Source organism: Porites lutea, chromosome 2 (genome assembly GCF_958299795.1).
Source record: "Porites lutea chromosome 2, jaPorLute2.1, whole genome shotgun sequence".
Lineage (NCBI taxonomy): Eukaryota > Metazoa > Cnidaria > Anthozoa > Scleractinia > Poritidae > Porites > Porites lutea.
In genome coordinates, this window is record NC_133202.1 from 34,508,719 (window position 1) to 34,529,472 (window position 20,754).

At 40.1% G+C, this 20,754-nt stretch overlaps 3 protein-coding genes across 4 annotated transcripts; 2 read left to right on the plus strand and 1 right to left on the minus strand.

The window, feature by feature from the left end:
- The first annotated feature begins 1,023 nt into the window (after nucleotides 1-1,023).
- Nucleotides 1,024-5,993, plus strand: LOC140928440 (tubulin beta-4B chain). The gene is made up of 6 exons (XM_073378192.1): nucleotides 1,024-1,160; nucleotides 1,230-1,338; nucleotides 1,442-1,552; nucleotides 3,230-3,687; nucleotides 4,794-5,288; nucleotides 5,791-5,993. Exons 1-6 carry the CDS (start codon nucleotides 1,104-1,106, stop codon nucleotides 5,899-5,901), a joined length of 1,341 nt encoding a protein of 446 aa, XP_073234293.1. The 5' UTR covers nucleotides 1,024-1,103; the 3' UTR covers nucleotides 5,902-5,993.
- Nucleotides 5,994-7,347: 1,354 nt separating this feature from the next.
- LOC140928442 (tubulin beta-2A chain-like) lies at nucleotides 7,348-14,287 on the plus strand. 2 transcript variants are annotated; one of them, XM_073378193.1, is made up of 6 exons: nucleotides 7,350-7,782; nucleotides 7,924-8,032; nucleotides 8,170-8,280; nucleotides 11,224-11,681; nucleotides 12,209-12,706; nucleotides 14,061-14,287. In XM_073378193.1, the coding sequence occupies exons 1-6, from the start codon at nucleotides 7,726-7,728 to the stop codon at nucleotides 14,250-14,252; spliced, it is 1,425 nt and encodes a 474-aa protein (XP_073234294.1). In that variant the 5' UTR covers nucleotides 7,350-7,725; the 3' UTR covers nucleotides 14,253-14,287. The 2 variants fall into 2 exon arrangements, with proteins under 2 accessions (XP_073234295.1, XP_073234294.1); XM_073378194.1 differs by lacking the exon at nucleotides 8,170-8,280 and having other exon boundaries at nucleotides 7,348-7,782.
- A 2,572-nt stretch (nucleotides 14,288-16,859) lies between these two features.
- Nucleotides 16,860-19,654, minus strand: LOC140928443 (tubulin beta-4 chain-like). The gene is made up of 6 exons (XM_073378195.1): nucleotides 19,583-19,654; nucleotides 19,378-19,486; nucleotides 19,161-19,271; nucleotides 18,348-18,805; nucleotides 17,387-17,881; nucleotides 16,860-17,008 (listed from the first exon to the last, which is right to left on the minus strand). Exons 1-6 carry the CDS (start codon nucleotides 19,637-19,639, stop codon nucleotides 16,898-16,900), a joined length of 1,341 nt encoding a protein of 446 aa, XP_073234296.1. The 5' UTR covers nucleotides 19,640-19,654; the 3' UTR covers nucleotides 16,860-16,897.
- Between the last annotated feature and the right edge of the window lie 1,100 nt (nucleotides 19,655-20,754).

The window sequence follows — 20,754 nt, forward strand, 5'->3', positions numbered from 1 at the left end:
AATTACAAACATTATTACTTGCATTACCGTTCTCTTGCTCATATTTCAGGGGCACCCAACGTCAATTTTCGGAAAAAAATCTGCTTGGAAGACGATTTGAGATCTAGAATTTTCGGACCATTTGTTGTAAAATTTCTTGCTTGCCTGCCTCTCCTAGGATTTTCGAACATCTAAAAAATGATGTAATTGCCCATTTTAACGGATTTTTACCCTAAAAAGGTCACCTGGGATTTTCGGGAGCCTTTTTTCTGGCTGAAATTTTCGAAAAGGTAAGTTTTGATCCCTATAATTTTCGGATCACTTGCCTTTCAGCTAGAAATCCGAACAGATGAAAAATTTTTAGGGGATATAAATATCCCTATATCTACCGTTTAAAGAGTAAAATACGTTCCACAATGCTATGTTTAAGCGGTTTTGAACTATATTCTCGATGGGTGCCCCTGATATTTATCAACGCTTCTTATTTTTCACGTGTCAATACTAGTTTGAGTTAGTGCTCAATATCAAGAACAGATGTCAGCTAGTTAATAATTCTTCTAATGAAAAATAAATGAGCAGATAAAAACTGTCCAGAAAAATTCAGTCGAAGTCATAGGAAACTGGCATGAAACCATTTATGTTTGTGTGGAGATTTAAAGACCAAAATATACACGGCACTTTAAGAGATCTCGTCGTACAGACTGACTGTTCGTTTTCTCCGAATATCCCACGTCCCTTTTTCCTAACTAAATACTTAGTTCATATTCCACTGATGCACTATAAGAATAGTAGGTGAAAGGATAAAAAGCTGTAAATAAAAAGCATATATTATATCTATTATCGCGATGTAAAAAATAGCCCGTGCCTTTTTCGCAATTTTTTTTCGATCCGTTCTCCCCTGGTTCTCCCCACTATCTTGGAGCCTGGAACAGGATATGCAAATTTTAGGCGTTTTGAGAAGTCTCCGGAAGAAAAGGCTATGATTGGTTACTGATCTGACGTCGTCTTGGTTACACTAAATACGTCACAATGAGTTGACGCGAGTACAAATCAAAACGAAAGTTGTTCAGTTGAAGTTGCTGCGGGAGACTTTTTCTAAATTTTTGCCACGTAAAAGTAGAAAAATGCGTGAAATTGTTCATCTTCAAGCTGGCCAATGCGGCAACCAAATTGGGGCCAAGGTAAGAGGCAATCAGTTAAGTTCAATTTAGGATCTCACGAAGTATTAAGCGTATTTCCATTCATTTCAGTTCTGGGAAGTTATCTCGGACGAGCATGGCATCGATCCGACTGGCACATATCACGGAGATTCCGACCTTCAGCTGGAAAGAATAAACGTCTATTACAATGAAGCTACCGGTAAATTGTCTTTCTCTTTGTACAGGTTAAATCTGCCTTCCTATTGTACGTCTGAAAGAAATCTTTTTCCCTGCGCATTTTCTTGTTTTTCTCTAACTTTCAGGCGGCAAATACGTTCCAAGAGCGGTTCTTGTCGATCTTGAGCCCGGGACAATGGATTCTGTTCGCTCGGGGCCATTTGGACAAATTTTCCGACCCGACAATTTTGTTTTTGGTAAGTGATAGTGCGGTCTCTTCACTTAATTATTTGACGCGGGGAGTGTTAAGTATGAAAAATTTATTAGCTCAGAAAACCATTCTTGCTCTCCATTTTGCCGCAACACCAGTATTTGCGGTCATATAAAGTTACAGTTGCTTTTGCCCATCCAGTACGTAAACATTTCAACGAAACATAAGCTCATTGCAAAGACGCTATACGGTCAAGAGAAAATGACTTAACTGATTTGAAGTCTTTTGTCAAAGCGCTTTTCCTCATATTATACTGACATCATCCAAAATATCTTTCAAACATTTATGGGAAAAGGTGGCGGGAAATTGCCGCTTACCATTATTTGTTATGATGCCACAGACATATCTTTGACAGGTATTCCCACCGCAATCAAATATCCCTGACTCCTTCCACTTTTTTTCATCTTTATCAGTAGCTCTTTTTACAGAAGGTCTTGGGTTCTTTCAGAAAAACCATAGAAACTACCAGCTCATACAGTAGACACTGAGTCGGCTGTTAATTTACTTTATTATACATTGTAGTCACCATCTGTCTTCTCATTGGCTAAAAGCCTACAGTTAATTCTGGGAAACAGCGCAACCTACAGATTATTCACTAATCGGTATCTACAGATTAGCGAATAATCTGTAGGTTGCGCGCGCAATGTATGATTTCCAAGAGCAATGTCAAGTACACGGACAGCAATGTCAAGTTCGCGGACAGCGAAGTAAGAATGGCTTCTATAATAAAAAAATAAGAATGGCTTGTATAATAAAACAATTATTAGATTCGGTTTTTGTGATATCCGGAATAATCAAGGTCTCGGTTAGTGTTATCAGCCTCAGCCTTCGGCTTCGGCTCATAACACTTACCTCGACCTTGATTATTCCAGATATCACAAAAACCTCATCCAATAATTGTTTAATACCAGCCTGTTCTATGTTAAGAATATAGGTGCGGTCTCTTTCATAATAAACTTGTTGTTATCTTAAAAAATGATTCCCCGACTGCGAGCAAGCACGCTCCTCTAAATGTTTTCCTCTTTAAATGATTTTTGTTTTACTTTTTTATTTTTTCTGCTTCTCCTAGAAGTGACTTGTGTAAGATTCTGAGTTTAACTTGAAACAGGGGCTCACAATGCGACATCTCTGTTCGTCACTTACATTTCCTATAAAATCAGTAGTTTCTTATATGTGGGAATATCCTCCGAGTTGAAAGCATAACTGATCAATAAAGAATAAACCTGAACCACGAATGTATCATTTCTTGATTTGAAAGCTGTGTCGAAAAAAAAAAATCCTTGAAGAAAGCATGTCGAGTCTTTTCTTAAGAAAAACATCTTTTTGACAACCCTCAAAGACACTTTTACTGCTATTACAACCTTTGGAACTAGTAGACCTCATAGTAGGAACGTCGCGAAAACAAGGTCAAGGAATAGGACGCGCGTGATCTGGTAAGGGGCGGCGCCTTCTCTCTCACCAGTCCCCGCACGTTTTTCGTATCGGTTTTAACGATCTTTGCACATTACTACCATGAAGCCTGGAACAGTCTAAGCACACTACAGCTGCTGATTCAAACCATGCAGCCAACAAGTGTGAAAAATGTTCGCAAAAACAAAAACTATGGCCTATTTGTTTTTTCTGTAACATTAATGATATGGAGGAGATTTCATATATTCATCAGGTCAGAGTGGTGCCGGAAACAACTGGGCAAAAGGACATTACACTGAAGGAGCTGAATTGGTAGATTCTGTGCTTGATGTAGTTCGTAAAGAAGCAGAGAGCTGCGATTGCCTTCAAGGCTTTCAGCTCACGCACTCTCTTGGCGGTGGAACCGGCTCTGGAATGGGAACGCTTCTTATTTCGAAGATCAGAGAAGAATATCCCGACAGAATCATGAACACATTCAGTGTTGTGCCGTCACCAAAAGTATCGGACACCGTTGTAGAGCCTTACAACGCTACACTGTCTGTCCATCAGTTGGTCGAAAACACTGATGAAACATATTGCATTGACAATGAAGCTCTGTACGATATCTGCTTCAGAACCCTGAAGCTCACCACACCAACTTATGGCGACTTGAACCATCTCGTGTCAGCCACGATGAGCGGTGTTACAACTTGCCTTCGTTTCCCTGGACAGGTAATAAAACATTACTTTACAACTATGATAAAGAATTAAACCAAACAAATAACATGGACCAATGGGTTCCTATGGTGAACGCAGTGCATCCTATTTAAGGTGATTCCCTAGAAAAAGAGCCTAACATAGATTGTTGACGAAACTTGGTACAGTGATGTAACAAGTCAAGAAGATGATAAGTGGAGGTCACCGTGCTCGTTTTGACGTCACAATGCTGACAAATACGGCTATTTTGGACCCTGTGACAAAAACCGCCCGCAGCCCAAAACTAGACAAAAAGGAAAGATTTTTTCAATTATGCATGTGGTATCGCACAGAATTTGACTTTAATGTATTGTTTATCCACTTACGTACCAGAAAAATGCCTTTTAATGCCCTTGTTTTTGCTTTACACTCCAAAGTAGAATTAAATTGGACACGCGCTATTCGACACGTGTAGCTCAATCCGTACAATTTAGAATAAATTGCCGAAAAACTGAACATAGATTTGTGCCAATTTTTTTCTCACTGAAAGGAAGCACTGTCCTTATTAAAATCATGAAATAAAAATTGGGGGTCACCGTACTCGTTTTTGCGGTAGAGCTGTAGAAAGTGCGCACCAAATGCATTTTTCCTTGATTTTTGAGAGAGGACTGGGGCGAGTTTCAAAATAGCATGTATGCGAAAGGGAGAAGAAAGTATTAAAAAATCCGTTTTTACAGAATTTACATCGAGATATCACATTTAGGACACAATGTGATAAAGAAAGCGTTCAAATGAAAATCAAAGTGAATAAGCACAAATTAAACATCCACTATCGAGGTTCTCCGTGGGGAAGTCGAACTCAGCAACACGCGTACTGCTTACGTTATGCACATTCCCACCACATTGAGTCACACCTCGGCAAGAAACAACCGCAAGCAAAAATTGCAATAGCGTTTCTCTTCGGTCAACTTCATTTTAATAATGTTACTTCACATGCTCTTTTTTACGGAGGCCATCTTGTTATGCGCAGTAAGAGATGCGCAGTGCAAAACCAGGGAATCACCTTAAAAGGGAAAAGCAAATGAACGCTTATTTCCCTCCTGCAAGGTTGTCATTAACGCCTAAATACCTCTTTTGTTTAGCTGAACGCTGACCTCAGGAAACTAGCCGTGAACATGGTTCCTTTCCCTCGTCTTCACTTTTTCATGCCTGGATTTGCCCCCCTCACCAGCAGAGGATCCCAGCAGTATCGTGCACTAACAGTACCAGAACTAACCCAGCAGATGTTTGATGCCAAGAACATGATGGCTGCATGTGATCCAAGGCATGGTCGTTATCTGACTGTTGCAGCCATGTTCCGTGGCCGTATGTCCATGAAGGAAGTAGATGAACAGATGTTGAACGTTCAGAACAAGAACAGTTCCTACTTCGTTGAGTGGATCCCCAACAACGTGAAGACAGCTGTATGTGACATCCCACCCCGTGGTCTGAAGATGTCTGCTACCTTCGTTGGCAACAGCACTGCCATCCAAGAGCTGTTCAAGCGCATCAGTGAGCAGTTCACTGCTATGTTCAGGCGTAAGGCTTTCTTGCATTGGTACACTGGTGAAGGCATGGATGAAATGGAATTCACAGAGGTAAGGACTGTTGATGCTATGCACCTGTTCAGTATAGTTCTCACCACTGTCGAATCAATTGTAATTGCTACTTGGGTAACTGTAAGACTAAGGACTGATTCATGCGATATTCCAACTGCAGAGCTTCACTCGCTATTACGTTAGACTATACTTACCTTAGGCAGGTCCCCAAAAAGGTGTATTCATAAATGTATTTTATCCCTGTGCTCGCAGTCTTTGTTAAGATAGTGCTTCCCTAATAGCGATTTTCGTATGACCTTGAAATGAAAAAGCGCGAACAAAGCAGGAACAACAAACGAACGGAAATAAGGCGATTTGATTGGTTTATCGAACGGATACAAACGAGCGTGGCTGTTGGTTGGTTAAGGGTCCGTTCTCTTCTTCGAGCCGTCCATTCTAACTAAACGCCTGAAAGAGGATAGTTTGTTTAAGGAAGGTTATCTAAAAGAGAAGTTCATTTTAGAAATTACTAAAGCTGCTAACTAATTAATTCTTTACACAGGCTGAATCTAACATGAATGATCTTGTGTCTGAGTACCAACAATACCAGGATGCTACAGCTGAGGAGGAAGGAGAGTTTGATGAGGAAGAAGAAGAAGGAGAAGCTGCCTAAGGCTGCCTCACTTTTTTTGCTTAAACCTTTTTGAAAATGTATCTATTTGACCTGAAAATGGTTAATAAAATCTTGCTTTTCCTTTGCATGTATACTGGCTTATAAATTTTGGAAAACGCGGTGTAATCATGTTCATGTCGGGACCTTTTCCGTCAGCCTTCTGCATACTCTGCTTGTTGCTAACAACTTTCCCCGGCTTAATGACCTTCCCTTGAATGCTCAGATAACGCACATTTGCGCTCTGTCAGTGAAAAATACCTGGTATGTAATGCTACCTTTTTGCAACGACAAAGTTGAACGTGAGAAACGCCGAGATCCTCAGGTTTTATAGCAAAATTTATGATTACAGTTATGCAGGTTTCAAATCGAAGGGGACACATGAAAACTGGTATAAGAAGAATATGGACCTTGTCACTCACTCATTCCATGGATAATAGAAAGACTGGCAGTCTTTCTTCTATCCATGTTCATTCCACACAAACTTTTGAGTACTCCCTCGCCATGCCGAGTGTTGGCGTAAACGCATTTTGCTGCTTTTTACTAGTCTGTCTACTGGTTTTCATTTTACACTGTTGTGAGAATTTATTAAAGTATACATGCACAGACAGCTGGACAGCTGCAACCAGAGGTACACACCAGATAAATCTTACAGCGAAAAACATTATCTAACCGCCGCTATAAAAATTTTCATGTTTTTCTTCCAACCAAATTGGTCTCCGTTGCTTTTTATCTCTTTGACTAGCTCTTTCCCTGTTTTCCACGTTAACATAGACACTACAATTTAGTCAAGAGAAAGACTCAGTTGGACAATTTTGTAGGAATCAAAATTTCTTGGATGCATATAGATAACCAGATTTTCTGACCTAAGGTGCTCCGAAGCTGAACAGGCAGGTTTTTACAAACTACAACTCCACAGCGTAATAGGAAGATGCCTCTGCTAGAGTAAGCACATGCAAAGATCATAAACGCTCTGGAGAGGAGCAGCAATTTTAGAAAATTTGATGGAGCGCCTTTCTCAGTTCGTAAAGAAATTGGCTGAAAACACGGTGCATAGTGCATAACTGTTGTGTCAGAGAGCAAAAAAGCATCACCTTCCATTTTTGTTCCTTTAAAAGAATGGACTGGTTGAAAGTGCCAAAAAACGCATGAACGCAAATCAACCAACTCCTTAAAAAGAAACCGAAGTTTTATTTGGCAAAGGCCTTACTTGCCAAAAGTCTCTTTGGTGAAAGACTGGCATTTTTGGGTGATAAGATTTCATTTGGCCAGCTTTACTGGCCCTAGGCGCCTTGTCAAAAACGATATTGATAAAAATTCTCGGGGCGTTATTGCCAATAACCCTATTCCTAAAAAAAAAGCCTCTGCAAAGAGAATAGACCCTGCAAATGCGAAGTTGATTTCTATTTTTTAATTTTCAGCAATTTTTGATTCAAAATTCCTTTATTTCTAGCATAAATATCCTTTGAAACGATGGCAACGCCGGTTCCAGCAGGCTATTTTGAAATAAACAAATTAACTGAGAATACAGGCCTGCTGAGAATATGTATGTGGTTTTTGCTAGGTGCCAACGACCAGCTGCCGGAAGCGCTTTTGGCGCGAAAACGAGGTTATTGAAAACTTCGACAACTCTACCGGTTTCTGGTTCCTGTTTTGGTTCATGTAAGCTTTTTGAAAGGATCCACAGTAATGCTATGAATTATTGATGCTTTTGCTCGAGTCGCAGATTTATTATAACAGAGTGGACAGCACACCGCTTGGCGAAAGAGAAATTATGTCGGGCTGTGCAATGGAACAAGAAAACAACTCCCTTTGGTCGCCTGTGTGATGCGGGAAATTATAAATGTTCAAGTTGGACAATGCGGAAACCAAATTGGTTATAAGGTGCTTTAACAATTTACCACTTTAAATCCCCACTTGCGTGTAGCTACAAAAACATTACTGAGTGAGATAATTTCTTTGTTTGCCGTTCAATTTACACGTAGCGGAAACTGTGATTTTAAATGTCCATTATTGTTGTGGCAGTTTTGGGAAATTCTTTGCGCGGAACATGGAATAGACGAAGAGGGGTGCTACAATGGAAGTTGTAACTCGCAGTTGGAGAAAATCAATGTTTACTTCGCCGAGGGTGCTGGTAGGTAATGACAGAGAACAGCAGTAGTTATTTATAATATCTGAAAACCGCTCTTAATTCTAACTGTGAAGCTTAATGTTAAGAATGCAGTAAAACTGCGTTTAATTGGAGTGTTATAATGTTTTTGCTTGCTGCAGGCAATAGATATGTACCGCGTTCGGTCCTTGTCGACTTGGAGTCGGGCACGATGGATTCACTTCGTTCCGCGCCGTTTGGAAAGGTCTTTCGACCTGACAATTTTATTTTTGGTAAGTCCGTAGTGTGGCTGGTACGGTCATGTAAATAACGAATATATTTAGGTACAGCTTAAGTGCCTCTACTTTCACGTGTATAAGCTATTTAAATTTATACAGTCTAATGACTTTGAAACGCTATTTCGGGAAATGGGTGCAGTTTCAAGACTTTTCGATCACTTTTACGAAGTTTATAGAACTTTATCAGTTATACATCGTAAAATTGTTTGTTATCTTTTAGACTACCTAAGTGTCTCAGATTCCAAGGAACGTTTTTGGTAGATAAACAATGAATTATTAAATTGTTTTTCTCCCAAGACTGTTTTTGTTTCGGTAATTTCTGTTTTACTCAGTTACACTGAATCACTTTCGTGGGTTCTCGAGATTTCCCTCATTGCTCATCATATCCGGCGTCACTAAACCGTGTACATCTTTTCTTTAGAAATTTTCATCAGAGAAAACGTTGCAGTCAAAATTGCCAATAGGTGTTATCCTCTTCTTGAGCTCCGTTTTAATGACGAAATAAAAATTTCATAGACAGAAGAATGAATGCTTCACCCAGCTTTCAGAATGTAGCTCATTCACCAATTTTGCATTGTGCCTAGTGTGGCGTGTCACCCGAAGCTTTCAAAACAGAAATTTCTAGTACGTGCGAAATGGAATATAAAATTTAAACTCTTGCATATAGTGACTATGCGGAATTTGCCAAATATTTCTTAATATATTGCACCACAGAAAAGTCATGCCCGAAAGCGTGTATTTCATCTTTCACACAGTGGGAATTGATCCAAAGAGCAAAACATACAACAACCTTTTTAATTGCTTTGCTCGACTTCTCACTGCCAGCTGAACTTCCAAAGAGAATATCTTTTTATACGACAGTAACATTTCCTGCTGGCATACTTTTTCTTTTTAAATGCCGACGCGTATACTGACGTCTTAATAGATATTAAAATGCATTCTTGTATAAGTTTGTTTAAGGTGCGTCCTCCCCTAATGAATTAAGGTGATTCCATAGTAAAAGAACCTAACATAGATTTTAGCTTAAACTTGGTACACTGATGTAACAAGTCAAGAAGATGATTAAAAAGTAATAAAAAGTGGGGGTCACCGTGCTCGTTTTGACGTCACAAAGCTGACAAATACGGCTATTTAGGACCCTTTTACAAAAACTGCGGGCGGCGCAAAACTAGACAAAAAGGAGAGATTTTTTCGATGATGCATGTGACATCACACAGAATTTGACTTTAATGTATTGTTTATCCACTTACGTACCAGAAAAATGCCTTTTAATGCCCTTGTTTTTACTTTGCGCTCCAAAGTAGAATTAAATTGGACGCGCGCTTTTCGACCCGTGATGGCTCAATCCGTACAATTTAGTAAAATTGCCAAAAAACTGAACATAGATTTGTGCCAATTTTTTTCTCATCGAAAGGAAGCACTGTCCTTATTATAATCATGAAATAAAAAATGGGGGTCACCGTACTCGTTTTTGCGGTAGAGCTGCAGAAAGTGCGCACCAAACGCATTTTCTCCGATTTTTGAGAGAGGACTGGGGCGAGTTTCAAAATAGAATGTATGTGAAAGGGGGAAGAAAGTATTAAAAAATCCGTTTTTACAGAATTTACATCGAGATATCACATTTAGGACACAATTTGATGCAGAAAGTGTTTAAATGAAAATCAAAGTGAGTAAGCACAAGTTAAACATCCACTATCGAGGTTCTCCGAGAGGAGGTCAAACACGTACTGCTTACGTTATGCAGATTCCCAACACATTGAGTCTCACCTCGGCAAGAAACAACAGCAAGCAAAAATTCCAATAGTGTTTCTCATCAGTCAACTTCATTTTAATAATATTACTTCACATGCTCTTTTTTACGGCGGCCATCTTGTTATGCGCAGTAAGAGATGCGCAGTGCAAAACTAGGGAATCACCTTAAGCCTGTAATACAGTTTCGTCAACCGTGAAGGAGTCTAATGGTTAAAGCCTTAAAACAACGTAACAAAGAAAAGATAAATGTCTTGTAATTGAGTGGTTGCTTTGGTAAATTGAATAACGTTTGTTTAAAGGGCGGCCTGTCTGTGATTAAAACTCCCACGAGAAAGCTATGTTTCTCTACCCCCTACGTGTACCAGGGATTCGGGAAAAAAACATGATTTCAACGAGTCGCACTCCTTCTGGGACTTGCAAAACAACTACATATTTGCATTAGTACAGGTTTAAAAGCCAGGCCAAGAACTTTGTGATTCTGAAAGTTTGAAATTTGGACAGCTGGATACCTGGCCAAAGTTTTATCTTAAAACTCTCTGCTGCAGAGTAAACTCAAGATCGAGAACAAAGGTGACAAGATGAAGGGCAATAAACCGATGACTCCAAAAGGGAGAGTAATCCTGCCGGCGCGGAAGGCGTTTAAGGCGTTTGAACGGAAAGGAAGAATCATGCTAAGGGACGCGCCTTAATTTCCTCTTTCCCTTCCTCTTCGCCGCCGCTCAGGCTAAGAGAGAGAGAGAGTTTTTAAATCATCTCTCCCTATATCTCGTTTATTCAAGTGCCTTCTCGCTCAAATAATCAAATAATACAATGAGTTCGAGTTCGAGGCAAAGCAAGACAGGAAACTGCAAAGAGCGGAAACACTTGCGCAACCAATATGCGCAACCTACATGTTAACCTACATGTGTATCACGTGTCACAATCCATCTCATCCCCAGTGCTTTCTCCTCTTTAACATTACTATTCTTTCGTTTAAAAGTTACCTCACTCCTTAGCTACATTGACGAATGTCGTATTTGAATACCAACGGTTCCATTGTTGGTGTTTTATTAACTGTAGATCGCTGAATTGTTACCAAAGATTCCATAGCTAGCATTCACAGTTTCATTCGATACAACCAAAGGTACGTTTTATGAGAAATTCAGTTATACTTCAGACTGATTTTTTTTTTTCCTATTCTCCTAGGTGAATGCGGCGCGGGAAACAACTGGGCGAAAGGCTTTTACACAAATGGATGTAATCTACTTGAACAAGTTATGGACGCAGTTAGGAAAGAAGCTGAGGGATGCGACTCGATCCAGGGCTTTCAGTTGGCGCACTCACTGGGGGGTGGCACTGGGTCTGGGCTTGGAACTTTGATACTGTATTACTTAAGAGAGGAGTTTCCAGATCGGATTCTGAGCGCCGCCAGCGTATTTCCATCCCCGAAAGTTTCCGAGATTGTCATTGAGCCTTACAATGCAACTCTGGCTGTTCATCAGTTGATAGAAACTACAGATGAAGTGTTCTCTTTCGACAATGAAGCGCTGTATGATATCTGCTTTAGAACGCTTAGACTTGATACCACAACTTATTCGGATTTGAATCATGTAATATCGACCACTTTAAGCGGTGTCACTACCTGTCTCCGTTTTCCTGGACAGGTGAGTTAGTCCTGATTATACAACTTACTTAGCCTGAAAATTTCTTTAAGCGCGGTAACAGCAAAATTTTGCCGCAAATAAAGTTTCACAGGTTAAATTACCCTCAGTGGGTGCAGAAATTATGAGTTTTTGCCTGTCCAAGATGAATTTTTAAAAAACTTGAAAAAACAGTATAGGAAAGCATCCTAAGCAAAGAAAAAATAGTAAGCCGGTAGAGAAAGCTAAAAAAGGTGTGAATGCCTTCATACTAATTTGCTTAGACTTCCCGCAGGCAATTTTTTCAAAACAAAAGGCTACGTTCTCCCCGATTTTGCGATATCCGAAAGCCGTTATTGCTCAGTCATGGAGAAAACTATGAATAACATAAGACCCGCGCAAAAGCGATTAGGGAGAAGGGGAAATTGAGAAAACTGAGCATACCTCTGAAAAATTTTGAGCTACGCACCTGACACTACTAAGGGTCTCGCTACCTGCGGGGAGAATGATTGAATGAAATGAAATGTGAAATGAAATGTTTCTTTTTTCAGTTAAACGCAGACTTGCGTAAGCTTGCTGTCAACATGATTCCTTATCCACGGCTTCACTTCTTTATGCCGGGCTTTGCACCGCTGACCAGTAGGCGGTCACAAACATTTCGTACTCTCACAGTACAGGAGTTAACTCAGCAAATTTTTGACGCCAGAAATGTCATGATTGCTTGTAACCCCAGAAATGGCAAGTACCTGACGTACGCCGCAATGTTTCGCGGTCAGAAATTATCAATGAAGGAAGTCGAAGATCAAATGGCGAGAGTCCAAGACAAAAACTCCGGACATTTCGTTGAATGGATCCCGCACAATGCCAAAGTTGCAGTTTGTAATGTTCCACCGCATGGAATGAAAATGTCGGCTACATTCATTGCTAACAACACAGCCATACAAGAACTGTTTAAACGGCTTAACCTCCAGTTTAGGGTCATGTACAGGAGAAGAGCTTTTCTTCACTGGTTCACTGAAGAGGGAATGGACGTACAACAGTTTACACAGGTAAGGGTTTATTGGTGCTGATCTACAAGCACAACTTTTTGCTTTTAGCGCGAAACACCTCAGTCACGAGCCAGTTGGGCGAAAGTGTTGTGGCTGCAAGCGAATATGGAACGTTTGACGTTTTAATTCCCTTTTTACTTTTGGTTTTGCACCTGGGGAGTAAATAAGCCGCAACAACGACGGCGACAGGAACGCGAGAAATTCAAAAAAAAGGAATTTTCAATAATACAAACAACAGCTCTGCACGTACTTCACTTTTTAGTACACTTTTTTGCCGTCACTGTAAGACTACCACGTAAAACTCCATTATACGACTTTAATGACCACTTTAAGACCACAATAATTTTTTGATCCCTAGAAAACTAGGGTGTGGTCCCTAAAAATCTAATCCAGAAGAAATTCACCTACGTTTGACATTTTAAGCGAGCTTGAATTATCGCAACAAAGTTTGAAAAAACGCGAAGTTGTCTCATAACTGAAAATTCGTCGCCGTCGCCGTTGCTGAAACTCTTTAGGGACCTTACGAAACTACGACGGCGACGGCAAGGAGAACGTCAAAAAAGCCATAGGTTTAATGAGCAAAACAACAACCCTGCACGTGCATCACGCTTTTTTGTACATTTCTTTGCTGTCCCTGCACAAGAACGACGTGAAATGACCACATTTTAAGTTTACTTGAGTACGGGAACGGCAAGGCCATAAATTCTACCATCTCTGTCTAAACTCGGGCGCGGCCCCCTAGTCTTCAGCTCCAACCAAAATTCCCTTCTTTTAAGCAACAGGGCAAATTGGGATAATCGCGAAAACGTCTGAAAGGATCCGAAGTCTATTTTTCAGCGACGTTTTCATGGACGTCCCCGTTGTCGGATCGTAAGGTCCCTTTTAACAAAAGCATGACGCTAAGCTCGAGCAGTAACACATCTGCCTTTCCTTGTTTAAATTTGGCGCCAAAATAAGCAGCACTACGGCGACCGCGTCCTGTGTGTGCACCTTCGCGATTGAGAAGACTAGCAATCATTTCCAAGTGCGGAATCCGTGGATTAAGTCACGGTTGGTTTCAGTTTTCACCGAAATTTATAATTCTTGCCAAACGTTTCTGTTTGATTAAGGTAGAAGAGTTTCACTTTTCTAGATTTCTCCCATTGCCCCCACTATGGACCTTACGCTTGCTACGCGCTCTTGAGTGAAACGCAGTATTACACTCTAATTTCATTATATATTGTTTTCTTACCGAATGGGTGGTTGAAACGTTAACGATTGTAAGGAGGACTGTTATGATATGAAGATGCCGTCAGGTTAAAAACAAAACCTGATCTTTAGCATCTGACTAGATTAATGCTATTTTTCATTATAGGCTGAGTCAGACATGTTGGATCTGATTTCAACTTATCAACAGTGTCAGGACCTTCAAGTGGATAATTATAGTGTTAGTGATATAGAAATAAAGGACCTTGAGGAGTTCGAGGACTCACTGGAGACCTGGGACTGTGTGGATAATCACGTGGAAGGACATGTAAATGGCCACACTCTATCCTCAGAAAGCTGATGTGCATTTTCACAAACTCAAAAGTACTATATAGTTTTGCTCGTTTCATTGAACTGGACTGGAACAGTGTAAAACTGGATTTTCCAAACTGGAATTTAAGTTGCCGCCTTAGTTGACTATGTTAGAGAGGCAGCAACCCGGATTGGACTTGTGTTCACACATAAGAATTGTGATTTCAGCCCAGTTTCTGTGACAGAACGAAGCTACGCCACGCCGATCTCTTACGTGAAGAGTCACATATCAGATAGATGTTCACTGATACTATACCGCCGGACAGCTTCTCGTGTCGGCGCGAAAAGCTTTCTGGTATAGGGTGAACGTATCCTGAGAAACATCAGCCTCGTTCCCACTCGTCCTCGGTGATTTCAGAGGTGAGGTCACCTGTCAAAGGAAAATCTCATTCGTAATCAGTTGTTTCATCGTTTTACGATTGGCTTAGTATTTAGTCTTATCCTTTAAATTTTACACACTTGAAACGCGCTTTATTAGCCCCCGCGTTATTTGTTTTGGGACAAAACTCCATACTAGGCTCCCGCTCACTGGAGCCCATCAAATGATGGGCTCCTGCCCCGCTTTGATAAACCAATTTTTGTTAAGACTGGCCGAATGCGCTTTTAGGTTGGTCTGGCTTTATATACTTCCCACTGATATCTCTGTTGCTGTTTGTTGTCGTCGACCACGGAAAATAGGGAGCTTAAGCAACCTTGGCGACGACGGCAGCTTACCCTGGGGGGTACCAGAGAGTTTTGTCTCGCGTGCAAACAGACACCTTGGTGAATTTTTAAATCTTCATGTATACTGCAAACGTCGGTGTTAAAAATGTCTCAAAATAGAAAATAAGGAGATAAAAACAGCTCAAAACTATTCTTCTGGATTAAAAAATTGCGTGAAACTACTAAATTACGGGTAGAAATAACGAACCGTAAACGAGAAGAAAAGGGGAAACTTGGTCACGTGGTTTAATTTGACGTAAACGTTATGCTTAACGCAAGAGGACGGCAAAACGCTTGTGTGTGACAGCAAACGTGACAGGGCTATTACTTGCGAGTTTTGTCGTGATCTTCAGTTGACATTAATGTCTTCTGGTCTTTACAAAAAGATTCTTTTAAAGGAAAATGAAGTTTGGCGAAAAGTTATTTCAAACAAAATTATTGTCACGCTTGGCACACAAGGTTTGCCGTCTCCGTTCCTCTTCCGTCCTGTTGCGTAAGTACGCTGTTTTTGGCCAAAGGCACGGGCGAATTTTCCTAGAATTTATACAGTTTTCAAGGACTCTATCCAAGTTCTAAAAGAGAAAGGAGAAATAGTCGTCGTGTGTTCAAGTACTCCATAAAACGTTTTAGGACATTTCACGTCGTAGTTTAAAAAGTGCACTTCAAAGAGCATGATGCAGATGCAGACTGCTTTTGTTTTGTTCATGTGACATATTGTTTCTTTTTCTTACGTTTTTTTGTCGTTGTTGTCATGGTTCTCTGAAGGCGATGTTACTCGGTCGGGAACAATTCACAACGACGATTCTCAGCGGAACAGAGCGTTCTAAAGGTACGGGAAAACGGGCAACAAAAAACGTGCAACTTGTTTTACAACATTTCTGCAAAACGAGTTGAATAGCGATGTTGCGCGTTTTACCACCCGTGTTTAAACCTGCTAACAACCTGATTTGTTGCAAGACAGGTTTGATGTGGGTGGTAAAACGCGCAACATCGCTATTCAACTCGTTTTGCATCAATGTTGCAAAACAATGTTTTTTGTTGCCCGTTTTTACGTACCTTAACATCGTTGCGATGCTGTTTCTAATTTTGACAACATTGTTCCAACATTATTAGTCTTAATCGTCATTAGTGTAATATTACCCTAGGCCCCCTAACAAAAAAGGAGCTAGCATTAGTGAACTCGTTTAAAATAATATACTAGTTCACCACAGCTGTCTTGTTAAAGAGCCATCAGCAGCGCGAATAAAAATTACAACACAAGTTTAAAAAGATTATACTTTATTGCGTACATGAAGTTTCATTGAAGTAAACGTGCGCAAAGATTTGAAACGTTTCGCAGTTTTCCTCAGTTTACATCAAAAAACAGTCATATGTAAACTGTACAAAGTAAAGTTCAACTTGACCATAAAGTAAATGGTATTTACATCAAAAAGCGTATAAAGTATTTATAAAGCCATTCACCGCTCTTGCCAAGTGCTTCATGATTACGTTGCGAAAAAAATGAGAGGTTATTTTTTTATTACAGTGTTGAATTTTTAATCTAATTTAGATTACAAACTTAACACTATCAACGAAAAAAAAAAGAAACCAGGCAATCAAGCAAAGTACCTAGTATTGCCCCCAAGGGCCGGAAAATATGCAGACAAAACAGGGGAAGAAAGTCTTTGGTTTAGATATTTTGAAAAAGGGGTTGGAGCATGTTTTTAGCCAATCACAGTACTCGGTAAAGCAAGATCGTAATATGAGTAAAATGAATATGATACTGGCAAACAGCTGATTCTCTTTGAATATCCACATATTAAGGCAAGAAAAACTGTACCCAGATTACGCTTAAGTTGTAGATATCAGACCGTTCTCACGTTATATTGGATTCCTTAATGGCCATATTATAAATTGTCAGTCACTGATGATTCCATCGCTCGACTGTCTATTTTATGTCTCACCCTCCTCCTCTTCTTCTTCGTCAAACTCTCCTTCCTCCTCAGCTGTCGCATCCTGGTATTGTTGATATTCAGACACCAGATCGTTCATGTTGGATTCAGCCTGTTAAAAAGTATGATGAAAGCTAGGTCAGGAAAATTACAGCCCAGCAGACCTACTATATGTAACTATGCTCAATTTACCCAGTTTTATATCTGCTTTATATCTATCAAAGTCCAAATACAGTAAAGTTATACCTTGTCTTGGGAAAAGCAATAAGCAGCATCTTTAGGATAAATTGCTGTAACATTATTTTATATTCCCAGACGCAAAATGTTTTCATCAAACTCATGGTAAACTTTATACAAGCTTAGTTAAGCTTACAAGTCCCAGTCATTGACCATTCCTCCCCTGTTCTTAAGACGTTGAAGTTGATCAAGTATCGGGCAAGTATCGCAACTCCTCAGTGGTTGATTTAAAAGCGAAGACTATCATTCTTACCTCAGTGAATTCCATTTCATCCATGCCTTCACCAGTGTACCAATGCAAGAAAGCCTTACGCCTGAACATAGCAGTGAACTGCTCACTGATGCGCTTGAACAATTCTTGGATGGCAGTGCTGTTGCCAACGAAGGTGGAAGACATCTTCAGACCACGGGGTGGGATGTCACATACAGCTGTCTTCACGTTGTTGGGGATCCATTCTACAAAGTAGGAGCTGTTCTTATTTTGAACATTCAGCATCTGTTCATCTACTTCCTTCATGGACATACGGCCACGGAACATGGCTGCAACAGTCAGATAACGACCATGCCTTGGATCACATGCAGCCATCATGTTCTTGGCATCAAACATCTGCTGGGTTAGTTCTGGCACTGTTAGTGCACGATACTGCTGGGATCCTCTGCTGGTGAGGGGGGCAAATCCAGGCATGAAGAAGTGAAGACGAGGGAAAGGAACCATGTTTACGGCTAGTTTTCTGAGGTCAGCGTTAAGCTGTTAAAAGGAGAAAAGGCCGATTAGCACGCTTGGCACGCCTACAATAAATTGACAACTTGGGAAGCTGTTAATTTGAAACTGGAATATGTTCCGATTACTTTGTTAAACATAAAGTGAAATGTGAATAAGTTCAGTTTTAATCTGAATGAGTTCTTGTAAAATACTGCAATTTCTTTCTTAGCGTTTTAGAAAGATATTTCCTTAGTTCGTTTTTCATCTTTAATTTTTTTATTACATTATACAGAAAAATTTCAAAAATGTATGACGTCATTTTTCACAAAGAATGCTTCCATAGTAACCTAGGACGCGAAAGTGTTTAAGCGACTGAAAATTATGTCTTAAACTGGAGCGAATTAGCGGCTAATTTGCGGCTCATGAACAAAAAATATTGTGTTCATACAGTCGTGAATGTTTAATAGTAAATTTCTAGAAGTCAAGTTCAATGCAAGAGATACTGACTGACCTGTCCAGGGAAACGAAGACAAGTTGTAACACCGCTCATTGTAGCTGACACGAGATGGTTCAAGTCGCCATAAGTTGGTGTGGTGAGCTTCAGGGTTCTGAAGCAGATATCGTACAGAGCTTCATTGTCAATGCAGTATGTTTCATCAGTGTTTTCGACCAACTGATGGACCGACAGTGTAGCGTTGTAAGGCTCTACAACGGTGTCCGATACTTTTGGCGATGGAACAATACTGAAAGTGTTCATCATTCTGTCAGGGTACTCCTCTCTGATTTTTGAAATAAGAAGCGTTCCCATACCAGAGCCGGTTCCACCGCCCAATGAATGTGTAAGCTGAAAGCCTTGAAGGCAATCGCAGCTTTCAGCTTCTTTTCGAACCACATCTAGAACAGAGTCGATCAGCTCGGCTCCTTCAGTGTAATGTCCCTTTGCCCAATTATTTCCTGCTCCAGATTGACCTGAGTTGGAAACATAAGACGATTGGTGGAAAGGAAAAAACACTCTTTTTCTGTATTCTCTTAAGCGGTGCTTGTCCTAAACTGGCCCGGAAACATGGTTACCTGGGAGATTAGATTAGACGCATACTTACTTGATGGCCTAATTACACCGAATAATTTTCCAGACTCAATAGTTGTTGTTAAGGTTTCTACCGCATTCATTAAATTAAGCATAATTTACAAGAAATCAAGTACACCTTCTTTATGCCTCGTACTTTTTAAAGTTTCCAAGGAAGAAGTTTAAATTCTATTTACTGTTAAGGCTAACCTCCTTTTCTATTGTCCAACGTTCAAAACAAATGGTGAATGATCTTACCAAAAACAAAGTTATCTGGTCTAAAAATCTGCCCAAACGGTCCTGATCGAACTGAATCCATTGTTCCTGGTTCTAAATCTACCAAAACAGCCCTAGGAACATATTTTCCACCTAAGAAAAAAACATGAAATAGTTATCAATTTAGTAACGGTTATTATGGCGGGCAATCAGTCGGACGAATAACAAAACAGAACAAAATTCCGCTTTACTTTCATACCTGTAGCTTCATTGTAATAAACGTTTATTCTTTCCAGCTGAAGGTCGGAATCTCCGTGATATGCGCCAGTTGGATCGATGCCATGCTCGTCGGAGATAACTTCCCAGAACTGCAATAGAAAATAACGTCTTTTAAAAACCACATAAATTGAACGTCTGGATGGGTTTCGAAAACAAAAATTAACGAAGCAAAGGATATAACTTACTTTAGCACCAATCTGGTTTCCACACTGACCAGCCTGCATATGAACAATTTCACGCATTTTTGTTTTCTACGAGTATACCTCTTTAAGGATTAAAACCAGAGACGTATTCGCTATGGCTGATGGATTCGAACTGAAAAGACCTGGAGTCGGTTACGATTCATAAACTCTACGTTACCAAGTAAACAATGGGCGTCGCTACTTAGGCAGTGTTTAGTTGTGTTTATTCCCATGTGTGCTGTTAGACATGAATTGTAAAGTTCCGCATATTTATCAACTTCTCACATTTGTCTTGGTAAGCGCTTTACAAACTAACCACCCTTTTAATTAAGCAGAGTAATCAGGTTAGATAGACGTGCTCTGCCACAATGACGCGAAAACTCCGTTTCATCGTTCAGAAGGTTTCTTCTGGCGCATCAGGTATGTTTCTAACAGTAAAATGAAGATCCAAAACGCAGAAAGATTCAATCACTTTCTTGCGTCCTCGCAAAATATCTCTAAGTAAATGTCACAACAGCCAATCAAATATCACTTGATGGGACGGACACAAAAGAGCCCATGATGTTAAATTCACATAAAGAGTAAAAGGATTAGCAATCACTTTGTATTAAAAAAGACTTGTAAATGCACAGCTTTGATCTCAATAGATTGTGCAAACTAATTAACAGCTCTTGTGTAAACTAGTGGAGTATATAAATTAGCGCTCCCCCAAAAGAACGTCGAGAATTTTCGTGGTTGTAACTTAAAAATAGGTAGTATCATAGTTATAACCATCCATGAGAAAGATATCGAATTGTTTATTAGTGTCGGTGTAGTTTGCCTTTAATGGTAACCTTTACAACAGTTGAACAAAGAGTTTTTCCCTTAATTAGCACCGACCTAATTTTTATTTGTTCACCAATCGTCCGATTCGGGAATGGAACATTGTCTGACAATCACCTTTGTACCAGTCCACTCCAGTCCCTTCCACATTCCCGGTCATTCTCGGTGGTAAAAGAGGACTCGAGCCTGAGTGACTGTCAATGTTTTTTCCAACAACGTACCCAGAACCCTATGTAACCCTGGCTACTTTTTTTCTGCTCTCGTTTCTCAGACGTCATTTCGCGGAGAAACAAGTGGTGGCGTCGTGAAATGTGGCCTGTTTTCTCAGGCTAGCGCATGAGGCCTCCACGCTG